This window comes from Poecilia mexicana, unplaced genomic scaffold (assembly GCF_051168715.1).
Source record: "Poecilia mexicana isolate PSO_F unplaced genomic scaffold, ASM5116871v1 scaffold_2, whole genome shotgun sequence".
In the NCBI taxonomy this organism is placed as follows: domain Eukaryota; kingdom Metazoa; phylum Chordata; class Actinopteri; order Cyprinodontiformes; family Poeciliidae; genus Poecilia; species Poecilia mexicana.
Genome location: NW_028263371.1, coordinates 37,923,692 through 37,949,279, shown reverse-complemented (window position 1 = coordinate 37,949,279; position 25,588 = coordinate 37,923,692). Strand labels below are relative to the sequence as shown.

Here is a 25,588-nt window from a genome sequence, read left to right as displayed (position 1 = left end):
GAGCAGAGAATTTATTCGTATTTCATGAATATAGATTGCTATGAGTCACACTTTTTATTTAAGTAAAACTGCTTCTGGCTCATTCAGACAGTGAATTCAGAAACATTTCCTACTAAAATAAGAAAAAAACCTGAAAAAAAAAAATCGCTGCAATGATTCATGAGTATGTTGGCTCTCCATTTGTCCGTTTGGAAAAAATGAAACCTTTACCAACCTGTCAGAGAATCCAAAGGTGACACCGATGAAGCCTTACAAGCAACCAGTGTTGATTCAGGAGGAGGAACATCTCAAAGATCTTGTACTAGTAATACCACACCCCTTCATCTGAAACCCCCTTTGTTTCTTTGTGAACAACTAGAGAAAGCAGCGGTGACAAAGTTATCATCCATACTTATTGAAATCATTATTAAAATCCACAGAACAATCTTTCTTTTACCAACTATAATTACTGTTCATGTTGTAAATCACTTAATAAAATGACCAAATCTTGTTTAAAACGATCAGCAGCTGTTATTCACCAACTTCTGTCTTTAACCTCACCCAAATTATATAAAAACAACAAAACAATGGTTTTACTGTTTAGAATAAGAGAAAATGCATAAAAATTTCATTTTACTTTATGTAAAGCATTTTGTCTTTTTTTTCCCCCCTTGGCAAAAATGGTCACAGTGTACTGTGATGTAGTATTCAGGTCAACAGCTCTACCATTTACAGTGCAGTCCTAAATAACCTCCCTAGAAAGCTGAATAAACAAGTGCACCTTGCTTCATGAGACAGTAATGACTCAGTGGACAAACACCTGGCTAAATGTTACCAAAGGCCATGTTTGAGATAAAAACGACTTTAGTTGAATGTTTCTGTGAAAACAACTTCCTTTAGCGCATCACTCAGGCTTCATTAACATGAGCGAGTTAACTCAAAACATTTTGCTGTCTGAATTCTGATGTTGGATGATATTTTCTACACTGTGTTGTTTTGTATTTAATATAGTGTAGTGTTACTTTACATTTCAAGTTGTGTGTCTTTGTGCTGCTTCGTCTTTTAGGGTTGGCAAAACGAGTGGGTGCAAGACTTCTGCTGGCCTCTACATCTGAAGTTTATGGAGGTACGAAAGATCAAACTGAACCAGAGCCGATTTTAGAGTGCATGCTGGAACAATGTGGAGGCATGTAATTTATTCACAAAGGTTAAGGAGGCAGAGTGAGGATATTTGAGTATATTAGCATTTTGACAACTGCTATGTAAATGTTCTTGAAGTATCTTAGTGTTTTTTTTTTTTTTTTCCACTTCTGAATTGAGTTGGAATCATATTTTAGTAGCATTTCTGTTATTCTCTTTTATTTAATTTGTTTGATTTGGGTTTGTTTGTTTGTTTGAGTTTGTTTTTGCTTAATACTCGAGTCATCCATCCAGCCGTTGTCTTAATCCAGCTGGAGAGCTGGGCCTAACTCCACTGGGCGAGATAAAAAGGTAAACCAGGTTGCAAGTCCAATGCTTAAGCCACTAAAATCTAAAAAAGTGATGATGAAATAAAGAGCACACAGAAAAATAAATTAATTTAATTTGTTTTAGCGAAATCAACTAATGGTTGGCTTTATTAGATCAACTGAAGACAGAATGACAAATATGTATTTTTTCCCCAGATAAAAGGGGAATTATATTTGTTGAAGTGAAACCTCATACGGAGACAAATGTATTTTACAGACTGCAGTAGTAAGCTTGTTGAACTCCTAATTTAGCAAAATGACTAATGGTGAAATTATCACTTCAGATTCAGCTATTTTTTCAGATCTTCTTCAGCAGCAACTGTAGGAACAATAAATTGACTCGGATGAAAGTCGGTGGAAGAGATTTTTAGTTATCTCTCAGGCTTTGAGGGAATTAAAAAAAAGTCTTAAATTTACTGAAACCTGCAAGACCCCCAATTACGCAAAACTACTTCATGGTACTAAATCAATCATTTCCATAATAAACTAATATTAAATTTATTGAATGCAGTCTTAAATTGATGCAGAATTTCTAAACAAATTCCCTCTGCTTATATTGCATAATACTCATGTAGTAGATTTAGAAAAAAAAATAGATTTATTGTATCCAGCTAGTAGTTAAGGTTGGTTCTTCTGAGACCAAGGCTGCACACACCAAGGAAAAAACAAACAGCTGGTCTCGAACCTCCCAACCTTGCTGGTTTGGATGCGGTTTTCTAAAGGAGTCATCAATGATTTTTGTTTTTTAAAATTACGGTAGATTTGTCGTGGATTTCTTACATCTCGTATCAAACGCTCTTAATGCACAAATCTGAAGATGAGGTTTCAGAAAGTCCGACAACGAGGCTGTAATCCGTTTTCAGACGGATCGATGCTGCTGCGCGCTTCGTCTCTTCTGTCTGCGCGCTGTCAGTCTTCTTCTTTCACACCAAGACATTTGCCAGTTTGGCTTATATGAAGAGCGAATATTGTGAGAGCAGGTGAAAAAGCTAAATGGTGTCCTGTGTCAATTATGTGAAAGTTAGCAGCTCTGTCAGCAGCCATTGTGCACCTAATAGGGTTATCTGTCAAGCTGTCGATGTCCAATTTTAACATACATGAAGTCAGCTTTTGTTCAAAAATATGACAAACCTGCAACATTAGGCGTACTTTAGGCCAAGTAATTTAATTTAATTTAATTAAAGGAAAGGTTTTAACATTTTCCTTGAAAGAAGGGCTTGTTATTTTAGATTTTGGACCATCTTTTGTGACTCTATTTGCCTTTCAGCATTTAACTGCAGTTTCCAGGGACCATCTATGTGCTTGATGTAAAAAGACACTTGTGTATGTTGTATTAAAAGTCTAAACACCTTGTAAAACTTGCACAAAAATGAGACTGTGAAAAATAATTTAAAAGATTTTCCACCCTTAACCTTTCTTATCCAATTCAACTGGAGAGGGGTTTCAATACATGAAGGCTGAACGTATGAAATATAAAAAAAAAAAAAAAAAATCCAAGCCTTGCTAAAATCCTCTAAAACTTTTGCACAGGGCCGTTGCTACAAGGAAACGGCTGCTTGGAGCAGGGACAGTGTGCAGAAGTCGTTCTGTGTGGATGTTTTTGTCGTTTTGCTTCTCAGGGATGGAAGTCTCTTGCAGCAGTCTGCTCCTGTCGCAGTGGCTCTGAATTATTTTCTGCCATGCTTGTTATCAAAGCTGATTAATGAAATGAGCTGCAATAACTTAAATGTTAAGTTGTTGCAGTGGGGTGTGCATTTTTACCCCAAACATGGTGAAACATGTGAGCTGGGCAAGTGGAGAGGCTTTTATACTCACTCGACCCTTACATTATTGGTGCAGTATGCTCTAAAATTTAGCACACATAGAGGTGTCGTATAAATGTCACGACACAAAAACTAATCAACACAGAACATTACCAAAAGAACATTATACTCGCAGTGAAATATAACTTTTGCAGCATTAATATCTGCACTTAAATTTTTTTCAGATGAATGGGGGTTATGAACAGGTCAGCATACCAGTGGTTTTTGTCCTAAGTCGTTCAGGAGTCTGCTAAAAAAAAAAAAAAAACAGAAGGGAATTTATTTTTCTGCATCACAGTGAGTCCAGTTGTAACGTCCAAGCCAACAAAAGAATGACTTCACGAGGAGAAAATGTTCGAATGGCCTAGACAGTCATTTCCTAAACCCATCAGAAAATCTGTGCGATTACCTGAAACTGCTCTGGACAAGAGATTATTGGTACATTTTTGTGAAGCAAAGTGGGAAAATATCTCCAGGTTAAGAAGGGGAATGCTAATAAATTCTTAAAGAGGTTTGAATGCTGAAATCAAATTAAAATTATGCCCTTTTGTCTTTCATTTGAATTACGCACATGTATAGTATAATTATAAAACACATATTTAAGCCATAATTGTAATGTAAGGCCTGAAGGCCAAAGATATGTCGCAGTGTCTGCTTTTCCCTTACAGCACTGGCAGCAGCTGTGGTGATAAGTGTTGTTTTCCTTTATAGAGGCATACTTTTCAGTACAACCATGATTAAATTGAACTATTTCCTACTTGTTGAATCAGGCATGCCAGGTGATTAGATATTAAATGAAATTAGTTTGAGTTAAATGAATTATGATTTTTTTTCTTTTCTTTTTTTGCTAAGGTGAGAGATCGTGTGAAGTAGAAACCTGTTTGATTGTGGTGTACTGATTTTATTTTTTCCAAATTACGAGCATTAAAAGAATCTAGTCGAGCAAGATGTAAAAAAAATAAAACTTTTGGAGCTGTTGCTTCTTCCATCCAAGAAAGTCTTTAAGTCCTCTGATCAGTAAAGGTGAAGAAGTTGTCTGACTGTTCTCCTTCAAAAGGTTTTCAAGTCCTCAAGCCAAAGATGAAGACTAGTTTGAATTCCTTGCTTTCCAAGGAGTTTCCCAGTATCCAATCAAGCCAGTGGTGGAGAAAGGAAAGAACTGACCTGCAGTTCTTCAAACCTTTTGTTTCCAGAAGATCTGCTCTGGATCTTCTGGATCTGCTCTGGAACAATGGCAGAAAATAAACTGTTACTAACAACGTTGCTTTTTTCAGTAACAAGTAATCTAACAAATGACTCTTCCATCGTTGCAACGTTGTTTTCCTTACTGAAAATAAAATGAGGCACGCTGCTCTCATTCAGCACATAGAAGATCAAAGCAATCTTCATGGGAGTGAGAAGAGTCGCGTATGTGCTGCCAATTGGCTGCGGAAGAGTAAAGTATAGTCATCATAAACCAATCAGCAGCAGACTTGGACGGGCGTTGACACACAACCAGCAGTCACAGTGAGCGCACATAAACAGAGCAGACAGAAAAAAAGACAATGTTGTTCTTAACAGTTATGAGCAACTTGAATCTCACAAATCACCTCTCAGCATCCAGATGCTTTAGCAGAGCTGGAATCACCAAGAATGACTGTTGATGCTTGCAGACGCAGCCTAAACCCAGGCAGTGAAGTCAAGTGAGCTTGATTTACTGCTGCAGTGCAACCACAAGATTAGGGTGCATGAAAAGTTTGACCCTAAAACTTCCTCTGAGATTGTTTTTAGATGCAGCATCAAGAATAAATATGTTAGTTAGATTTTTAATTTTGTTCTAGGATTTTGAATCAAGCTGTACTGACGCTTTCTAAGCTTCACTAATTAAGTGTGCACATTCGATTATTGCCACTGTAAATCTCTTCAATGGTGGTAAAACGGTCTTTGTGCATGATTTGCAAATTTATGAAAGATATCAATCAGTTGCTTTAGCAAAAAAGTATTAAAACAGCATACCTGGGGCTCCTTATGAGTCACTAAATCATAACCTGGATCAGTTCCAAGAGGCAGATGTAAATAAGAAGAGAGCAGCCGTTTAATGAGTGTGATCTGTGAAACGTTGCTGACTGCTTAATTCGTAGAAGGAAGAGGGAGGAGATATTAACATGTTTTCTGGTAGAGGTCCTGATGAGTCTTCTCTGATAAACCAGTGAAATAGATGCTCTATAAATTATGAGGTGGGTTTTTACTCTGCAGGCTTAGGGACGTAAGTACCGCAGAGGTAGATGGCTGGTTTGGTGTTAACCTCCCATAGTAGGAAGTGAGTTGGGAGAGGATTAGCACTTCAGGGGACCTCTCAGGTAAAGGAGTTATAGGGGAGGGATGCAACACCTTGCACAACAACACAAGGTGCAGCACACCAATCTAACAACCTTGTATTCAATTTATTTGGTTGTGGTTTCTTTGTTTTTGCTGTTGGGCATAAATGGATATCTTCAGACTGGTTGCGGGATCAGTTTGAGTATCTTGATGTTGGATTACAGCAAGTGCCTCTAAGAAGCATCTTGTTTGTGAACAAATAACGCAATTAAGCTTTCAGACGAAAATTTCTTTTTAATTGCTGATATCAGTATTGCAGGCTGCATACAAAGTTGAATTCCTCCGAGGTTCTTTTAGTTCATCTTTAAACACTTGAAAATTTTCAGTATAAGTCGAGTAAACGTTTTTTTTTTCTGTAGAAATCAAGAATTTAACGAGCCTCTGTTATGCGTTTGTCTTAGTCCAAATTAAAAAGATCTAAAAACTTGTCTTAATTTTGTTTCCCAGATCCAGAGGTGCATCCCCAAAACGAGGACTACTGGGGCCACGTGAACCCAATCGGTCCTAGAGCTTGCTACGACGAGGGGAAACGTGTAGCAGAGACGATGTGCTACGCCTACATGAAGCAGGTATTGCATGTTGGCTCCTTTTTCTTTTTTAAAGTCTTGCTAGTATTTATGGTCAGAAACTGTCAGCTCCTGATGCTGGAGGACGAAAGTGTCATCTCTGGATTTGGTTGTAATTGTTTTTATTTTGTGTGGACTTATGGAGTATGGTTGAAAATTGAACAGTCTGGAAAGTTGTCAATAAATTAATTGTAAAATGTACAACAGCGGTGTTACTTTCACAAGCTCATGAGCCACGGCGTTAGTTGTTCTGACATCGAATCAGTTATGAACTCATGGAAAATGATGATGCACAACCTTCAAATCATTTGAGTTTTATGTAGAGCCTCTTTGATAATGACCTGAGTGACGGCAGCCTTTCATGATCAGATATGACCGACTCCTTTTGCCTTCCCTTCAGGCAGGTGGTATTTATTTATCTATTCCCGTCTCCTGCTCCTCCTCAGCTGCTCATTATTTTTTTTCACACCTGCTAGAAAAATTCTCGGAAACAGCTGCCCTAAAAAGAAAAAAAAAAAACCCCAACTGACAGTCGGGCTGCGAGGATGGACAAGAATATCGCACATCACATCTACCGTCTAGTCATATAATCAAACGTCATTAACATTTAAAACAGGAAGATGGAGCGGAGACTGAAAAAGCACGACTTACACGGCTGACTTAATTGTATTATTATTAGAAATTATGATACATATTCATATTTTAATGATTGCAATTTATTTTCTCCTGTTATAGATTGTGGTTATTGATGGTTTTGCTGAAAGTTACTGATTTAGTTGTGCATCTCTGCGAATATTCTTCCATCTCAAACATATGAATAAAATACCACCAGAAAATTTGCAAAATTTTATCACATAAAGGTAATTTCACAAATTTGTTTCCTAGACGAAGAAGATTGTTTTTTTTGTTTGGTTTTTTGCATTATTTTTTTATATATGAAAATTGAATGTCTCAAAGAAAACATGTATTGACCTTGAAATAAGAGTAAGCATTCTTAAGTTTGATTTCTTAAAAAAAAAGGTTCCTGTAATAGTTTTTTTTTTTAATAAACATAACATGGTACTTTTGTGGCTCAAAACAAATGTTTAGTTTGATTGCAGTGAAAAATTGCCCTAAGGTTTGAATAGGTTTCTTAGATACTGTTGTTTTATTATATTGTGCAGTTTGAAAAAAAAAATGTTGCTTCTTTATTATAAATGTCTTTTTTTTTTCCCCTAAACTTTTTGCTGGTGCATAAAACTGCGGTAGTTTTAGGGTTAGAATATCTTAACTCCTTAAAATAATTTGATTCTTCTTTATATTTTTTACATTAAATATAAAGAGGAGGTGGACGCGACCATGATTGTCATGTTTGTTTGTTTCTTATGGACTTTGAACATTTTCTTCTTTAGCATTTTCTCTATTAGAGAAGCTGCAGCTGCTTGTTGCTGGAGCCACGCCTCGGCTGAAGTTTAATGACAAAGATCATCATTTACACTCAACGTGTCCACACAAACACTTGTCAGTACTTCCTCAGCGTATTCTATTTACCGTGTCCTTGATCTTCAACGTATTGAATTTCTTTGCAAGTCAGGTCTTATGAAGTTCATGATCTACATTTTCAAGAGAACGATCTGCATAATTTTCATGTTTTTATTCATGCATTATTCCCAAATAGGTCTCCACTTAGCATTCAAAGTGTTTTTCTTGATGCATGAGGCTGAATTTAAGAAGGCCAACAGATTATAAAAGCAGACGTTTTATAATCGTTATCCATCGTGAAGGGGCTCGCATTCATTTACTGTTTGTAGTAGGTGAGCGTTTTAGATGTTCACCAAAACATAAATTGGGAAATTAGATTTCTCCTACATGTGTAATCCACTTAATTTATGTGATATACATAATGTGCTTTTCTTTTTATGAATGGGATTGTTCTCATAATGGCGTCGTTAATGAAAGGCAGCTATTTGTAGCTTGTGGGCATAAAACTGGGGGAACAGCAAATTCAGGTTCAGAGCTTTGTCTTTTTATTGTACATCAGGTCAGCATGTAAACATGATTTCTCATCTTCTTTCAGATGAAATATTTAGGTTATTCTGTTTTGTTTTAAAGTCATTTGTTAAATGGCTAAGCAAACAGAATTGGTGTGCAAAGTTTGGTTCTTGTCGACTTTTCCTTCAACACAATCATAAAAGACGTTATAAGCTTAAGATGATATTACCATGCTATAGTGGAAAGGTTAAATGCGACCAGGTGTTCTCCCAATCTGCTGACAGGATTTGGCAGGGTCTGTTGTGCTTCTGCAAAAGTAAACAAATAAGCATAATATACAACTTTGCTTGTTTTATTTTTATTTTTATTTTTTTTAGTTTGTATAGAAATAGTTTGTTATGCAAATGTAGTTTATATAATTGCTCAACTTTCACCTTGTGCCGATTCTTTTTTACGTTCTCCCTCAATTATACAAAAAGATATTAAAAGATTGTATACTAGAATATTGTAAACTGTTCTTCCAGTAATTGACAAAGAAAAATATTGACAATATTGAAACTAAAAAATAAAAATCATTCTGAATGTGTCAGGTGGAACAATTTAATTATGTCCTCTAAACCGATTAACCTTTACGTTACGTGCCTAACGTTTAACATTTACTATGAATAGAAAGTTATGCAGCCGTAGGAGACAGATTTGTGTGTAGGACATGAAGCACTCAAAGCAATTGAACGAATACCTAGTGTAGTTCTTAGATTGGATTGGTTCTCACATAAAGTGAGAATTTCTCGCTGTATGTCCATCTGGAAGCTGGAGGACAATATACCTCTCAAGGACTGGAGTTCAAGGACCCTGGCTTAAATTCTTGCAGTTGAACACCCAAGAGGCATTGAAAAGTAGCTTGGACATAAATAATGTAGTGCTAGTTTTGATATTGAGCATTCATTCCTACTAAGATATACTAATGAATGAAAATGATTGGAAATCCCAGAAGTTGCAACTTGCATCTTGGATTACCGTCAAACCCAGCTTTGTCAGATTAAACTCAGTAACACTGTTTTTGACCTTTTTGTACTTTCCAACACTGATGAACCATTTGGTGAATCAGGTCAATCTATGTGAAGGTTTTATGAGATACAAGTTATCAAAGATGTAGAATAAAACCAGTATTTTCAAAGCACTTTAATATGATCACAAGACATATTCCTGGGGGCTGAAAGAATAAAGTTAACCCTACTTTAGTCAGTTCTTGTTGATGCAATACAATACTTTCTCTAAGCCTCTTGCAGATTAGATGAATAAGGCTGAGGGAAATGTAAAAGCTTGTGCACCATAACTCCCCTTCCTCTGTACTTGCAGGAAGGTGTGGAGGTGAGAGTGGCAAGAATCTTCAACACGTTTGGTTCCCGGATGCACATGAATGACGGACGGGTCGTCAGTAATTTCATCCTTCAGGCGCTACAAGGAGAACCTCTCACTGTACGCATTTTTGAGCTTTTTACTTCATCGCCTTTCAATTCTTTCCTGTGATAAGTGGATTCCTCTCAGACAGGATTTTTGTTTTTTTCACTTGGTGATTGATATGGATTGTTGAGCTTGCAGCCTCCTAAACATAAACTTCTATAACTTAGCAAATGCAAAAGGGTTATTTTACCGATGAGATGTATTTTTTTAATCGACAAATAGTAATGCTACTAATTTATGTTCTTCTAGGTGTACGGTACTGGATCCCAAACTAGAGCCTTCCAATATGTAAGGTAGGAGATTAAGCTTTTCTTTTGCATTTTAATCCCAAATATTGAACCATTTAGTATCATAGTGTAAAGATTTTTACCATCCATTGTTGGTGTTTTTTTTTTTTTCTAACATTGTATTTGGTGGTTTTGTTCCCTAAAGATTCACTGGTGTAAAACAGTTTTTGTTGCCCCCCTTTTTGATGTATAGATTAAATGGGACATACTGTTATGTTGTTCAGTGAATTCCTTGAAGGAATTTATAATCGGTGTTGAGTCAGACTGAAACAGCTTCAGGTCTGAGTCAGAAATATCAATATTTTCCAGGTTCAAACAGTAGCTATCGGTTTGCTTGTGGAGGACGAGGAGATTAATTTCAACAATTTGACAGAGAGAGATCAGAGACACGGAGCATTTGAAGTCTTCCTATCTCATCAAACCATGGACCTGCAGCCCTGTGTGACATTTGTGTCAACAGTGTTTGGTGAACTTTTATATTAATGCGTTTTATAAAAAAACATTTTAAAAATATGAAGCCTTTTGGTAAACCAACATTATGTTCCCCTGACCCCAGATAAAAAAAAAAATAGATTAACGTCCAGTTAAACTTGTCAAGAGTGACATGGTGACATTTCTGGAGTTTTGTTTTATTTGTTCAATATAAAAAGACTTCTACACTGTAAAACTGTAATTATACTTTGGACATCTAAATCAGAATGGTTTAGAAAATGCATTCATGTGATAAGTTTGATACATGGAGCAAAAAGATCATCTGCTCTCAGTTGTTGTTAGCTGTGTTTGTATTAAATATTTTCATGTTTATTTTGCTCTGTTGGCTCGGAAAAAAACAGTTGATGTTTCATTTGTACCTCAAGGGAAGGAGTCCTGCTTATGAAAAAGGTCATTTTGAAAGGCCCAATTTCTTTGTGTGTGTTTTTGTTTGGATTCCAGCCTTTAGTTTGCCAGTTCTCATGGCATTTCCAAAACAGATTTGGGGTCTTGAGTGTGTGAATTTGTCTCCAAGTAAAGCTGCAAAAACAGATACTTAAGACTTACTTAGACGAGTGCTCTAAAAACCTGAGACTTGACTTTGACCTGAGGTTTTCAACAAGATAAGAGTAGCTCAACCAGTCAACCTTTTACTGTCGGTAAGCCGACAGAAATGTGCAAGGTTTTGTGTTCATGGTTGCGCTTGACTTAACAACAGGTCCTACTCATAAATCATTGATTAAAAAGTTCATGCTTGGCTGTAGCTGTATGATAAGAACCACACATAACTCACTACCAGAATCTCTTTCCTGACTCATGGACTGGCCTTATTGTTACAAAGTTTCCAGTTCTTCAAAATAAAAGGATTGTTGGTTCAGAAAACTGATAACTTGTTTCACGTTTTGCAAGTTTTATCTCAATGTGAGTGCACTTGTATATCTTAATGGGATAAATATTGTATCTTATTTGATTTCCAAAACCGGTTCAATTGTTCTGTAGGGCTGCATTCTGGACCAAATATCAATGTGTCCAAGATTATAATAATACACCTGCTTCAACACAATACTTGGTAGGTTATTATCCTTTATATATCATACATGCACACTCTGTACGTTGCACAATTGGGCTGTTTGCATGGACACAAGCTGCAGCTCTGATGTCAAACAAAAGATCACAACATGTTTAATCAATAAGTCCCAGCTAATGATTTTTGGCCCAGTAATCATGTTCTATCAAGGACAAACATGTCTTTTCAATAAAGTAATGACTGAAGCACCTTAAAAGCTAATTGGGGTCATATTATTGTAAATTACAGCTTTTCTTTGGACAACAAACAATTATGCTCAGAAATACCACAAACTAACTTGAGCCACTTTTCGATGGAGGGGCTTTGGGTAGGGGTGGGGGAGAATGCGTGATTCTGCGTTTAAGTTCCGAAAATTGTTTTGATTTACAAGTCGGCCGCAACCGTCTTATTGGATTAGGGAACAAAGCAGTTTTCCTGGAACAGTACAAAATAAAATGGCCACAATCGATTCAGTCTGTTAATAACCAGGAGCCTCTAAATCACTGCAGGCACAATGTGTTTCTTGTTGCACCACGTCCATCTACGCATTTATTTCAGATATAATTACCAAGAACTACAGCATAGCATTCGGTAACCTAATATTCAGCGTCGGTTCAGTGACAAAGAGCTCCTAACGGTTTTGGTACCGAGCGTGTTGCATAAGGCCATCTGCTCAGAGCTTGAGTATCATCTCAGATTTCGTCCATTAAATTAAATGTGTAGCTTGGCAGTCAATACAGCGATGTTATCTTCCTCTGGTATTCCAAGTGAACTTTCATAAGCAGAGACTGTTCTTTCACTCAACCATCATATCTGTGTCAATTAACCACTCTGCTCCCTTTCAAGCCTTTTCAGATGCAGTTTAAAGCAAAAATATGTTCTATTTTTAAAGCAGCAAAACAACAAATACCAGTGAATAGAATTTGAAAAGCCTTAGAGAGATCTGTTTGAATACTTGGCTCAGAGATCAAAACGATTCAACATTTTAGATGCTAAATGACAACAGATCTCGGTAGGAAAAACTGCTTAAATGTTGCACCAGAATAAGATTGTGCAACAGGCACTAAGTGGTGCTAAGTTCAATTTTTATGATAGCTATACTTTCATTTGTTGACTACTTTTAGTACTTTTCTTTTGTTCTCCATTTTTTTATGAGATGCTTCACTGCCCCCTCTGGAAACTTAGAGTATTATGGAAGTGTAACTTTTCAAGTTATCTCTTATTTTGCTTAAATAGGAGATAATTTGAGAATTTTCCCAAATAGCTATTATTCCTATTAGTAGCTTTTGCATTGACTTATATTCAGATAATCTTCATCTTTGCCAAATCACAATCAGATTTTTTTATACCTATTTAAATAATCATTTTGACTTTTATGTTGCTGACAGAAGAATTCGCACACCGATTCTTTTCAACTCTTTAGATCCCTTTACTGCTGGGTTTTTAAGTGCTTGAACTGGGTCTAACTGCGATTAGAAATAAAAACACAAGGCGCTGTCATTCCTACTTTCTGGTATTTTGTGAAATTAGGGTAGAGTAGTTCGTAAAACTGATGTTTCTCCAGATGCTTCCGATTTTAACTGATCCAATGTCGTCAGGATGTCAGAAAAACAGTGAAAATATCCCTTTTGCGTCAAAGACACTTTCATTGTTGTCATAAATTCTAGAGGAAAAACATCTAACAGTTCATCTCTTTACTACACGTCTGTGGTTCTGCTATTCAGGTTTGTTGTTTATGAAATCTGATTATGATTGTTTATGATTTAGTTTCTTTGAGTCAGTTTTCCCGTAATTTGTGAAAGTAGCCTTCAGAAATCAGTTATCAGTGAACCCCCCACCCCTCCGCCCCCCCACAAAAAACTCTGTTCATATCTTTAAGAGCTGCAATTATTTTGTTTGTTGTTGGTAGCATTGTACAATTTGCACTTAGCCTTTAGTCATCGAAATGTATTGATGGAAAATTATTGAGGTTTCAAACTCAAAGGTCTACAGAGGAACGTCAGAATAATCCCTTTGCCGACAAAAGAGCCTCCATTTTCAGCCACAAACAACATTGTAGAAAATTTCTTTAGCCTTTCAACTTAAGCAGAAATATTTGCAGAAAAAAGACAAAATATTTTTTCAGTGTCACGACAATCAGTTACTGGAGCTTTAAATGTCTCTCTCCTACTGTCTATCCACAATTTTTTCCATCTAATCTTTAGAGTATAAATTGGAAAAAGATTACAAATCAGCTTTTAAATCAGATGGTTAGATCTGCAATCTGGTAACCATGCAACACTGAAGTTGCGTGGTAACATTCACAGTACTTCCTTATTGAAGTGGAATGATTTCCTCGGATTATTGTGTGTGTGCACGACAAGTCTCTGAGCTCTGGACCTGAGCCTAAAAAAAGTCTGGCAGATAGCAATACCATAATCGTGTCTAGAAAAAACTATATATAAAAAAAATAATGCTGCAGCAACAACCTGGTGGACGTTTTCACACCTAGTGGTTTTCTTGAAGCACCTTTTTCAGGAGTCTGATAATATCTTGCATTTAAAATTGACAATATTTTTTTCTGCTTTGCAAAAGTTTTTCCAAACCGGTCAGGCTTCAAGGAAATATCTCTGGTTCAAAAAAACAACAAACGTATTCTAAGGAAATGTATGTCAATTTATTCTGACATTTATAAGGATGAAAATATCATAATCCCCACCTATCCAAAAGAATTAGTCTGATTTACTGTCAGAGTGAGGGAAAATTGTTTTGTCTCTTTTTATACAGTGAAGGTAAACATTGGGATTAAACTGTGAGTTTTGGAAGCACATTCAAAATGGTTTTACTGATTAAATAATCAATAGCATTTTTATCACATATATATTAAACTTTGTAATTTTGATGTTGGCGAAACTGTCTTGTTTCTGCCTTGTTTTTTTTTTTTTTGCAGCGATTTGGTTAACGGCCTCGTGTTGCTGATGAACAGCAACATCAGCAGCCCAGTCAACTTGGTGAGCAACGTTCTTAAAATCTGATGTACAAAGTTTATTCTTCATAGGAATGGAAGCGTTTCTCTTGCATCTTCTGCGTATGAAGGTTTCAGTGAACATAAATGTTGTAATTTCAGGGAAACCCAGAAGAACACACCATATTGGAGTTCGCCCAACTCATCAAGAGTCTTGTTGGTAAGACGGTAATCCCTCTTGCTGTCTGTGTGTAGGCTTCTGACCCCTGAAATCCCTCGCTCACGCTCATCTCTTGTACAATTTTCAGACCAACACAGAATAAATTATGTAGGAAATATGCATTCATGTCATGTTGAGTGTGTCACTGTATGTGGCACATAGATAAGTTCATCTGAAGGGAAAGGAAGACAGGGGAACGTTTTTACTTGGTAATAATGTGAAAACCTGAGATCAGTTTGTTCTCTGCTATTTTATTTCACCAATTAATATTTATTTTTCTAAAACTGCAGTTAAAAAAAGGGAAAAAACACCCACACTCTGAAATCTGGAATCTCATAAAAGTTTAATGTTATTACCGTTTTTTTTTTTTTGTTTTTTTTTGTTTCCCCGTGTGAACATGTTATTCTCTGTCCCTAAACACATTCGTATGAATCCAAACGCGTATCGCGGACGTGCAGTGAGCCGAAGTCAGATCCAGTTTCTGTCGGAGGCCCAGGACGATCCCCAGAGGAGGCGACCTGACATCCGAAAAGCCAAGATGATGCTCGGCTGGGAACCCGTGGTATGTGTGCTGCACGACATGAGCTGTTCCCGTCCACACATGCAGCCTTTGGTTGTTGACATAAAAGTTGCTTTAAAGCTCATATGCTAAATCCTTGGAGGCTTTAAGCCGTGAAACTGAAACGGACACGAAACATGACTGTAGAGGAGAAACCTCTAGGGATTTCTTTCATGCTGAAATAAAAAGATCTATATGTAGTGTTTGAAAGTTTAAAAACTTTCATATCTTACTCAAAAGTTCGTACACAATAGTAATAAGTTAGTGAAGCTATATAGGAGACGTAGGGTGCATTCACACCAGCCTCGTTTAATCCACTTTAACCGAACTCTGGTTTGCTTACCTAGAAAGTCCAGTTCATTTAGACCAAAACCTAAAATCTTAGGTCTTGATTCTGTTGAAGTGAACTCTGATGTGGTTTAAATGCGTATGTGAATGCCAAGCAGGCCAGAGACCGCTACAAAAGCAGGAAGTGGACTGTAGTGCAGAGTATTTTGGGTCAGTGCAATCGAAACAAACATCTAGTCTAGCGCCAGCGGCAGAAATGGTTTGTCATTTTTAACTAACCGTCAATCAGGACTGGATAAGTTTAAAATCCTCTAACTCCTGTCTTAAGTTTATCTGTACATCTCCATTCATAACATTCAAAGACAAATGTAAAGGCGTACTACTCTGCCATGATGTATTAATGTACCAAGAAAGCACAATGACTTTTTTAAGATTTGCGTTTTAAGGTAGCAGAAAGTTTTTTTCTGTTCATCATATATTCACTAGCCATTACCTTAAAATCTAGTCTCTTCCATCAAAAACAGACGTTGTTCATTTGCTCAAAGCCCCACTTCAAAAAACCACAACTATCTGTGTAGCTGAACCTGTCTGTAGCACATAATGTTCATGTCAGTTATTTATACTAACTGGAGTAACGATGTTTTGTTGTGAGCAGGTGCCGCTGGAGGAAGGCCTGAATAAAACTATTCAGTATTTCAGCAGAGAACTGGAACACCAGGCCAACAACCAGTACATCCCCAAACCTAAAGCCGCCCGCATGAAGAAAGGAAGGCCCAGACACAACTGAGCAGCAGTGGTCTGCTCTGCCAAACACTCCTCCACCATCAGACAGGAGCTTCTCTCTGATGTACCCTGCTGAGTAGAGCACTTTTTGGGAACACTGTCCCGTTTTTGGGTCACGGAGGCGGCTTTTCTCTCTGAGCTCTCTTTAAAAGCGGATGATGCCTTGTGGTCAGAGCGGCAGCTGTGATTTGGAGAGGTCTCCCTCCCCGAAGCTTTCAAAACTGATGGACCAGCCTGAATCAAAGAGGCTACCTGCTGGAGCGGAGGATTGGAAATCCAGCCTATGTTTTGGGAGTATTTTTTTTCGTGGACTTTGTGCTGTTCTTGCTATATTTAATACACCGCCGCGAGAATCCTGGCGAGCAGCTCGGACCTCGCGGAAACGAACGGCGTTCATCGGTCTCGTGGCGTTTCGTGTCTGGAAAGGAGCCGTCCAAGTTCGTTTCCCCACTGGACGTCTTGTTGGGTCAGTCTGCCAGACCTGCACCGCACGGCGGGTTGTGGACAAAATCCTCCAGAGCAACGGTTTACGACGCCATAATTGTTTTTAAAGATATCGTGTTTGTGAAATTTTCATGTCACGGGTGTGCAGTATCATATCGATGTGAAGATGCTATTTTAATAAAATATTTCCAGTGATTTGCATGTGATGTTGCCACTTTAGTTCAGAAACTTCTGCTCAAAGCTTCAAAACTGATTTCTAATTAATATCAAAAGAACAGAATATGTAGTGGTAAGAAAACCTGACGGTCAAAAGAAATGTTTTGTCTGCAGTTATTTGGGATCCAAAGCTGATGTATATTTTCACACCGAGTGAACGAGCACTAACAAATTTAAACTCAATCAACTTATTTATCTCGATAAATAAAGTGCCTTTGTTTGGATACAAGAATGAACTGCAGTAATTAAACTGAATTTGAAGTGCAGCAAAACCTTTAAACACCAAAACAACTGAGGTCAAAAAAAACAATAAAACCCAGAAGGGTTAGAAAAATTAAGGTTGGAGTGTGAAACTGTCGTCTTTGATGAGCTCCTACACTTATGATTTTTGGTTTAATTTCTTTTTATTCTTTAGAAATTGCTGTTTTTTAAAAATAAAAAATTAAACCTAGAATTATCTAATTGTGTAGTTAATACAAAAGAAATTTATCAATCTTAAAACTACTGATCTGCTAATATGTTTAATATGAAGGTAGAAAAAACAGAACATGAAACTTTTATTTTTACTGAATTAAAGCCTCGATCTAGTTTGCTTTATTAAGAAAAAAAAACAATGAAATAATAGTAATTTATTTAATACAAAAGCATCATGGCTGGCCTATGATCTACCAATCATGGAAGAGATTGCTCTCTTTACAGTGACCGAATATACTAAAGAAGTTGGCTTTTAGGGGAAGTACTATGGAAAAGTTGAGTGGAAGAAAAACATCCACTTCTGAATTAGAGAAGAAAAGGATTTTTCAAGGAAGAAAAAGTCACTTAATCATCACAGCTGGAGGTCCAGCATGAAGTTGGAACAGCTGGTAGTGATTAGAGAAGTCTCGGCTGCATTTGGCCACATCCAAAGTCAGACGAGCCATTTTGGAGCATTTCACTTTTTACTCTTAATCTCTACGGAGGTTCCAGCAGGACTTGAAACCTTCTCACTCTGACAAAAGTATCAATGTCCATTTTATTAATCATATTGTCTCTCCCTTTTAAATTTGATTACAATTAATTAACTTCTTGATGAGCTTCAAATGAAGATGACTTCGAGTTAAATAATAAAATCAGGAGACAAAAGACAGTACAAACCTCGTCTTTATTTCCATTCAAAGCCTGCGCTCCAAACTTGAGCCTAAACAGTTTAATTTATTGTAGGAATACAGAAACACTTGCAGGGTTTTACAGATGCAATCAAAATAAGTTGGCAGGACTCCTGTGAAAATGTTGGCAGGCATGAAAGCCATCATTTTGCTTTAGCTTCTAACACAGCTGGGAACATTTGTGTGTGTGTGTGGGTGGTGTTAATAGTAGTCGTAGTTGACATTTGCCCCATGCCTGTAAGAGGACCTTGGCCCGATGGGGGCGTTTTCGTCGTAGTGATGCTGTCGACCCTGGTCATGGGAGCGGGCGTGGTCCATCCAGTACTGCAGGTCGGCCTCCAGCCTCTGGCGAGAGAAAGACGCCGCAGACGCATCAGGTTCGGTGAACTCAACAACAGACAGACCAGCAACTGATAAGACGTCCACTGAGACTGACGGGAGGCAGCGCCATGATTAAAAAAAAAAAAAACTTATGAAAGACAAACTTTGAAAAGGCCAATCGTTTGACAGCTTTGGCCTTTTAAGGAAGCAACAACCGATGGCATATGCACGAGGTGTAATGTTCAGTGAGTGTTGGTGAAAAGCTGCTATGGCTGCATGCAACGTGCTGTCGGCCGTTGGAAACAGCCGCAGCAGCAGGGGGTTTATTTTGAGCGGTCCGCCTCCCTCCCTCCCTGCTCTTATCTCTGCTCTCTGTTCCTCGCCGTCTCCGGTGAAATCATGGTGGTCAGTGACCTGAAAGAGAGCTGAGTCTGGATCAGTGAGTAGCTTTAAACTTCTGTGTGAGGAACGGCATTCGTGTTTTCCTACAGTCAGCTTTTCATCTGTATTTATTATTTATTCCAGGATTTGTGTAGGTAGAGGTGTTTTCTCTACCTTAGATGAGGCTGGTGTTTACTCTGCATTTTATTTATTATGTGCTTTATGTTTCACTTTCTCTAATTCTAGCTTTTTTCTAGACTCTTTAATGTCTTAAATGTCATGTTATCTTAAATTTAAAAAGAAAAACAGTTTAAAAGAAAAACAATGTCCCACTTGAAGCCTTTTTAAAGTCAGGAAGTGGATGCTATTTGATAAAGCACAAGTCAAATTGGTAAAAGCTAAATTGACCATGATTTTATCCGAAAGAACTGAATCTTCTTGACCTTGCTGTGAACTCTTGACTCTCCAGTCAGTCTGGCAGTCGTATCAAATCTAAACCTTAGAGATGAGTACAGCTTTCCATCTCTGCTCATGTCTGGTAGCTACGCCAAGAACTCGTCGGTTTTTCAACAACAACAACAAAAGAGTAATAAACAATAGAAAACTTACCTGTTCATCAAATCCCATTTGCATGAACTGCATAATCCACTGCTGGACGTCTGGCCTGCTGCGATCCCAGACGTTTCTTTTTGTTCTACTCAGCTTGGCCAGGAACTCTTGGGCCTTAGACGAAGGGATGGCAACCGAAGACTTGGATGGAGCGTGTTCAGCTTCTGCTGCTACATAAATTAGTGAAAGAGGAAGCAAATTAAAAGGACGTTTTTTTTTTATGTGGATCAGTTTAATAATACTTTTTTTAAATGGTGGCGTCTGAATGTTACCATTTCTTTTCACTAAGATCTTCTGCAGGCGGCTCTCGCTGGACACGTCTGCAAAGGAGAGCCAATAGAAACGTAAGAGGTTTGAGTCATTCTGATGTGAAGTCAAGTCAACCTTCACATTCAGAAAAGTGCTTTGCTGAAGTGTTCTGAAACCTTGGCCCTTTCTACTCGACCCATTCTTCGCCTGTCATGTCTCCACAATGTATCTCTGAACAACAGAATACGTTAATAAAAAAGAGGGGAAGAACCTGGGGAAGCACTTACAGTATTTGCAGAAAGTGATTTATTTTGAAACCTTGACACGTTTGTCTCACCGCGGAAACAGTATTAGAACATAATTTCTGTTTCATATAAACATGTGAGCAGACTTTCGTTTTTGATGCATTAATAATTGGGAAAATTATTATTCATTATGTTAAATCACAGTGACAGTGTGAGATTTTGGTTATGTGTTGTTTGGAGTATCCCGTTATATCAGGGATGTCAAACTCGTTTTCATTTTAGGCCACATCAACATTACGAATGTCCTCAAAAGGCTTGTTGCAACCGAACACGAGGATGATTGGCAGCACTAAGTCCCTCCTCCTGGATCTGATTGGTTGTTTCGGACAGAAAAACAAACAATTTCTACACATTGCAGTAGGAGCACAGAAAGGAGGCAGAAGAACTGTTAATTGACTGTTAATAAGCTTACTCCAAATTTAATGAGAACTTAAAATTCAATATTCACATTGGTGTAATTTGCCAGTACACAGTCATGAAAACTGTTTTGATTTGATCAATAAAATAATAATTAATCACGAAACTATTATCTTGAAGATCCTATCTGTGTGGCCCTCGAAAAAAGCTTTGGTGGGCCTCGAGTTTGACATGTGCACTATACCGACATTTTTTAGATCTTCAAAGTTTATCACTATTGAACGATGATTTTTGATGTTTCTGTTTCTGCTAGTTTTTTTTTTTTGTTTCATCAATTCAAGGGGAACTGATTATTCTTGCTTCTGTAATTAAATTTAAATAAATTCTATACTGATGGGTTAAATATTAAATGGCATATATTGCATATGGGATTCATGTAATATATATGAGGTTTTGTAGGCGATATGAGGATAAATGGATAAGGAGTGGAAATATAAAAGGTTTACACTTCCACCCACTTTCTTGAATATGTAAAACACGACTTGACATTATGCTTCGAAGCTGTTGATACTCAGAAAGTGAAAAAGAAAGGAACAATAGATGTAGGTTGCAATAAAGTGAAGCCCATCTTAAAGTATTTTTAAAGTGAACTATCCATTTTCCTTCATTTGCAGAGTGGATTAAGCCTCATTTAACAGCTCTTTAAGGTGGAAGGCGGTAGAAATCACATCCTGGGGTGAGCATTGAGAAGACAAATCAGACTTTGGACGGATGAGCGCGACGCGCTCCAAAAATACTTGCTGCTGCTAGAAAGTGACACTGATGAAGATTAGAGCACAAATTTGCATGAGCATGAGAGCAGGGAGGGTGAAGGTAGCAGTGGTGGGAAGTAACGAATTACAAGTACTTCGTTACTGTACTTAAGTACAATTTTCGTGCATCTATACTTAAGTAGATTTAATAATGGGTACTTTCTACTTTTACTCGACTACATTTTACAGTAAGTATCTGTACTTTGTACTTCACTACATTACTACAAAACCGTCGCGTTACTCGTTACATCCAAGTCTCGTTGCGCGTTTTGTCCATTAAAATGTGAAGTTCAGGGTCTTAAGGTGGCGCCGTAAAATCCAAGCAATGACGTGACTTAGTGTCTGTTGTCACCCATCGCCTCCACCTTTACTCGCACGCGGAGCTCCAGACATGCGCAGTGGTTTCCTCTGAGCGGGAGAAGATATCTGTCTAACCGTCAGTAATATAATACCGCTGCATAAATCATAAGATATAGCGACATGTAAAATAAGCAGTGCTTCGCTTTCATAGACGGTGGGGACTTAGTTAAACTTTTAGCGTCACTTGGAAGGAAAGCTTAAAGAAAGGTAAGATCTGTGGACGTGAGGCTAGCAAAGCTAGCTGTACTGAGACACATTTGTTGCATCTGCGATGAAAAAAAGTTGTCACTCATGCGCTGAATTATTGTGTGGAGGTGTTGACTGAGGTGTTGCTTATATGGGACAACGCTGTGACCAAAGTCTGCATTGATATGACATTCAGGAACGATCCGATTCTTCTGGATGGATCTTTACTGATTAAATTTATTTCAGCTCTAAGTATTTAATATCTAGGTGTTTTATGGGAATGTGGATCTTTCAGATCAATTTGAGAAGCAATTTTGATAGATAAAACTTAATTTTTTTGTGTCACGTAGCGGGGTCCTGGTCTTGACTTGGTCTTGGGTAGGTGGTCTTGACTACAACTCTGCTACGTGGCTCCTCAGTTGCATGTCCTCCCCCACCCACCTTCTTTCCATCCCCTTTCTGTTGGATTTCTTTAAAAATAAAAGCCACAAGTGGCAAAAAAAAGTGAAGTTCATGCTATGTTAGGACAGGAGATGAGATGTTTCCATCCCTGATATTTGACATGAAACAAAATATATTCAAAATAGCCTATAAAAGCATAAAGGAAGTAGCTGACATCATATTTTGTGCTTTGAAAGAGGTTAAAACAGAAGATAAAGCCCAGAAAATAATTTACTACGTCCAGGGGAACAAGTTTTCAGCTTGTTTACTTCCGAATATTACTGATGCATCTGTTTCCTGTGGCTATTTCAGAGCCCATGAGGAGTTACTCTGCTCTGTGTTCAAAATACTCTTGGACCAAAGTCAACCAACAACAAATCTTCCACTTCACCAACTTGGACGATCTTTTGTGTGTGTGTGTGTGCATTTGCACTTGCAAATGGCTCTGCTGCGCTTCTCTGAGAGTTTATACATGGATTTTATCTTCTGGGTTTTAAAACTCGAGGTAGACTGAAGGAAATCTATCGCAGAGTAAACTTAGACATCAGCTCTAAATCTCAGTCCGTCTGCCAGCGAGCAGAACATGTTCACCATGTGGACGGGGTTACAGATGGAGGAGATTAATTATAACCAGGTTTCTGTGCAGATGAATTAAACGATAAAGGAACAGCTTATTTCTTCAAAAGTCACTCACACAAAGGCAATTAGCTTTAAAAAAAAAAGGTGTGAAAAAGTGAATTAATACTGGCGTGTTTTCTTAAAATAATCAGTGGAAATGATACTTTAAAGACACATTAATGCCAGAATTTCTAAAAAAAAAAAAAAAAAAAGAAGAAGAAGAAGAAGAGCTGCCTTAAGCTGAAGAGAGATTTTTTTTTTTTAACCCTGTGTTTGGAGCAGCCTTTCTCTTTGAAAAGCAAAAACTATTTTTGGCTCAGACTGAGATTCTGCAATAACAGATGGATTTATTGACGTGACATTTCGCTTTCAAGGGTTTATTGATTGACTTTAAGAAGTGGAGTAGCACAGAAAAGTATTGCAAGAGCAAGAACAGAATCAGCTTTATTGGCCAAGGTTATGTGCAGAAATAACTAATTTCATTTAGGTCGCACACACTCAAAGTGTATACAAACATTCAGCTTTAATTTTTCACTTATTTATTTTTCATTTGATAAATCCTGTTTGAATAAGATTTATTGTATTATTCAAACATGTTTTAGAAACTTGCAGTAGTAATTTCGTGTGTGTTATAATTAAAGCTCTAGACGTCTCTATACATGTCTAGGAATCTCAAGGAATCCAGATAATCTCTTAATCGGGATTCTGGCATTGTCTTGACCACAGTCCAAATTGTACATACTGCTGTACAATGCACTTCGAATATTTAATAACTATATTTTGGTGCTTCTAATATTGTACGAATCATTTGTTCGCCCACAAGTAAGTTTTCTGTTCCAAAAATGTAGCTTTTAAAACCATAAATCGCAAAAATGTTGAAAATGTTATGCCGCTGATTTGATGTAAGTTTTTCAAACTTTTAACCACTCTGAGTGTAATATTTTTATATTTAACATTGAATGGACTTTTTCCTCTGTTTAGCGCTTTATTAACTCCAAGGACTCCAAAACTGTTCACAGTGAGACAACTTGGTTACCAATGAGTTATTTATTTTTAATAATGAGTTATTTAGCATTTTAATACAACTTTTTTTTTGTTTCACTTTCAATGCAACATTTTTTTAGTTCATTCTTTGCAGAGTCACTGTTAATATTCTAAACTACAATTATGTTTTTCGATGATAAAATTTCCCTTGAGAAACATTGCACAAAGAAACTTCAGAAATCCAAACCATGCCGTTAAAATTTCGTAATCAAAAGAAAATGAAGGTATTCGGAAAGGACATGTCTGATTTCTGAACTGTTTCCCTTCTCCGTGTCAGACTGGGCTGACTGTGATGCCGCCCGGGCCCAGATGGTCTCGGTTACGTGTGAAGTATTCCCATGCTCACCTCCGTCTTCTTTTTCATCTTTTCTAAGAATTTCCTTCAGACTTTGACTTGTTTGAACACAATGCATGAGTTCCTGGAAATGCAGCTCAGGCTTATAATTAAAGGTAAACCGTGACGTGACTCTGGCAATAGCATAATATTGACTGGGATGGATTTTTCCTCTTGCCAAATATCAAAGCGTCTGGGTTTTACATGTTCCTCTGCTTCAAACTGCATTGATAAAATGCACAATTTGAGGCAGATGCATGAATTAAGGCTCACTCTATATAAAATAAAATTGTTACACTATTAGAAATTAATCCATTTTCTTCTCCAGTTATGCTTTCCAAGTGCAAACGTGTCCAACCACACAATGAAGAAAAGGGGGGAAAAAAGAGAGAGTGGGCTAATGTGCAGAATAGACACGAAACAAGTGAAACCTCACTGAAGCAAAAAAAAAAAAAAAAAAAAAAAGAAAGCCAAAGAAATATTGCAGAATATGCTTACCTCCAAGAGTTGTAAGTGTCAGCAGTGCAGCCAACCCAATAACCCTCAAACAGAGCTGCTGGGAAGCCATCTTGTACCAACTGAGTCTTTCTAGGACTCTTTGAAGGCAACAACTGTTCATAAACTGCTAGACGACCAGAGGGAGGGAAGGAGGGAGGCTGCACAGACTTTCCAAGTGGAAACTGGCCTGTGGCAGTGGAATGTCTTTTACCTCCCTGCCTACGCAAATAACACTACGTCTGAGCTTTTTTTTTTTTCCTTCTTAAAGGAATTTTGCATCCAAAGTACTTTTCCATGAATACACATGCAACAAAAGGAGCAGGAAATGAAGGAGAAAGTGGGATAAATGCATTTTAAAATGCTGTGATCTGCAAGTTCTTAAACGTGCAGTGCTATTTTTTTTTTTTTCTTTTTCCCAACAGGAAACTGTTTGCATCTTTTGAAGGAGTTTCCTGATTGTGTGAGGACGTGTAAGGGAAGTACCTTGAGAAAATATAGGCTGCTCTTTACAGGGAATGAAAAGGAGATGCGGAAACCCCCCACCAGGATCCACTTCAGTTTACCAGATGACTTCAGTGAGACTTTGGTAAATGCACAAGAATGGTGTTCTTTGCAAATCTAACCAACCCTTATGCCGTCTGCACAGAAACATCTTAGAGCTTCGTTGAAGATGGATGGGGTCAGCAGTATCTGAATCTTCCAGGTATTCAGACGCCTGGCCGTGTGCATCCAATCCTGCAGTCCTGGGGGAGAATTCAGAAAGTTTCCCAGGTAATCTGTTTGACTTGTATGCTGTGACAGTGCCTTTATGGCAAGAATATATTGATGAGCGCGATGATGAATGGCTACATCCAGACTGGGCCAGCCTGCAGGAGCAGGTTGAGTGCGGGGCGAAACAGGACAACTCTGCAGCGTTTGCAGGTGACGGTCTGTCAAAAACCTCTGCATTACACAATCAGGAAGTAAGTTAATAAGTGAGATAAACGGGCATGTTTCTTCCTA

General features: G+C 37.6%; 2 protein-coding genes across 4 annotated transcripts in view; one reads left to right on the top strand and one right to left on the bottom strand.

The window, feature by feature from the left end:
* Window positions 1-16,905, top strand: part of uxs1 (UDP-glucuronate decarboxylase 1) — a 33,793-nt gene extending 16,888 nt beyond the window's left edge. For all 3 annotated transcript variants that reach the window (XM_014992197.2, XM_014992196.2, XM_014992195.2), the window contains 8 exons: window positions 1,046-1,105; window positions 6,095-6,216; window positions 9,544-9,663; window positions 9,898-9,941; window positions 14,402-14,462; window positions 14,579-14,636; window positions 15,095-15,198; window positions 16,139-16,905. In XM_014992197.2, coding sequence (XP_014847683.1) covers window positions 1,046-1,105; window positions 6,095-6,216; window positions 9,544-9,663; window positions 9,898-9,941; window positions 14,402-14,462; window positions 14,579-14,636; window positions 15,095-15,198; window positions 16,139-16,270 — 701 coding nt within the window. In that variant the 3' untranslated portion in view covers window positions 16,271-16,905. The remainder of the gene's footprint in view (window positions 1-1,045; window positions 1,106-6,094; window positions 6,217-9,543; window positions 9,664-9,897; window positions 9,942-14,401; window positions 14,463-14,578; window positions 14,637-15,094; window positions 15,199-16,138) is intronic.
* A 1,143-nt stretch (window positions 16,906-18,048) lies between these two features.
* On the bottom strand, window positions 18,049-24,766 carry ecrg4a (ECRG4 augurin precursor a). The gene is made up of 4 exons (XM_014992198.2): window positions 24,587-24,766; window positions 19,655-19,702; window positions 19,383-19,552; window positions 18,049-18,416 (listed from the first exon to the last, which is right to left on the bottom strand). The coding sequence occupies exons 1-4, from the start codon at window positions 24,705-24,707 to the stop codon at window positions 18,273-18,275; spliced, it is 483 nt and encodes a 160-aa protein (XP_014847684.1). The 5' UTR covers window positions 24,708-24,766; the 3' UTR covers window positions 18,049-18,272.
* Window positions 24,767-25,588: the final 822 nt, after the last annotated feature.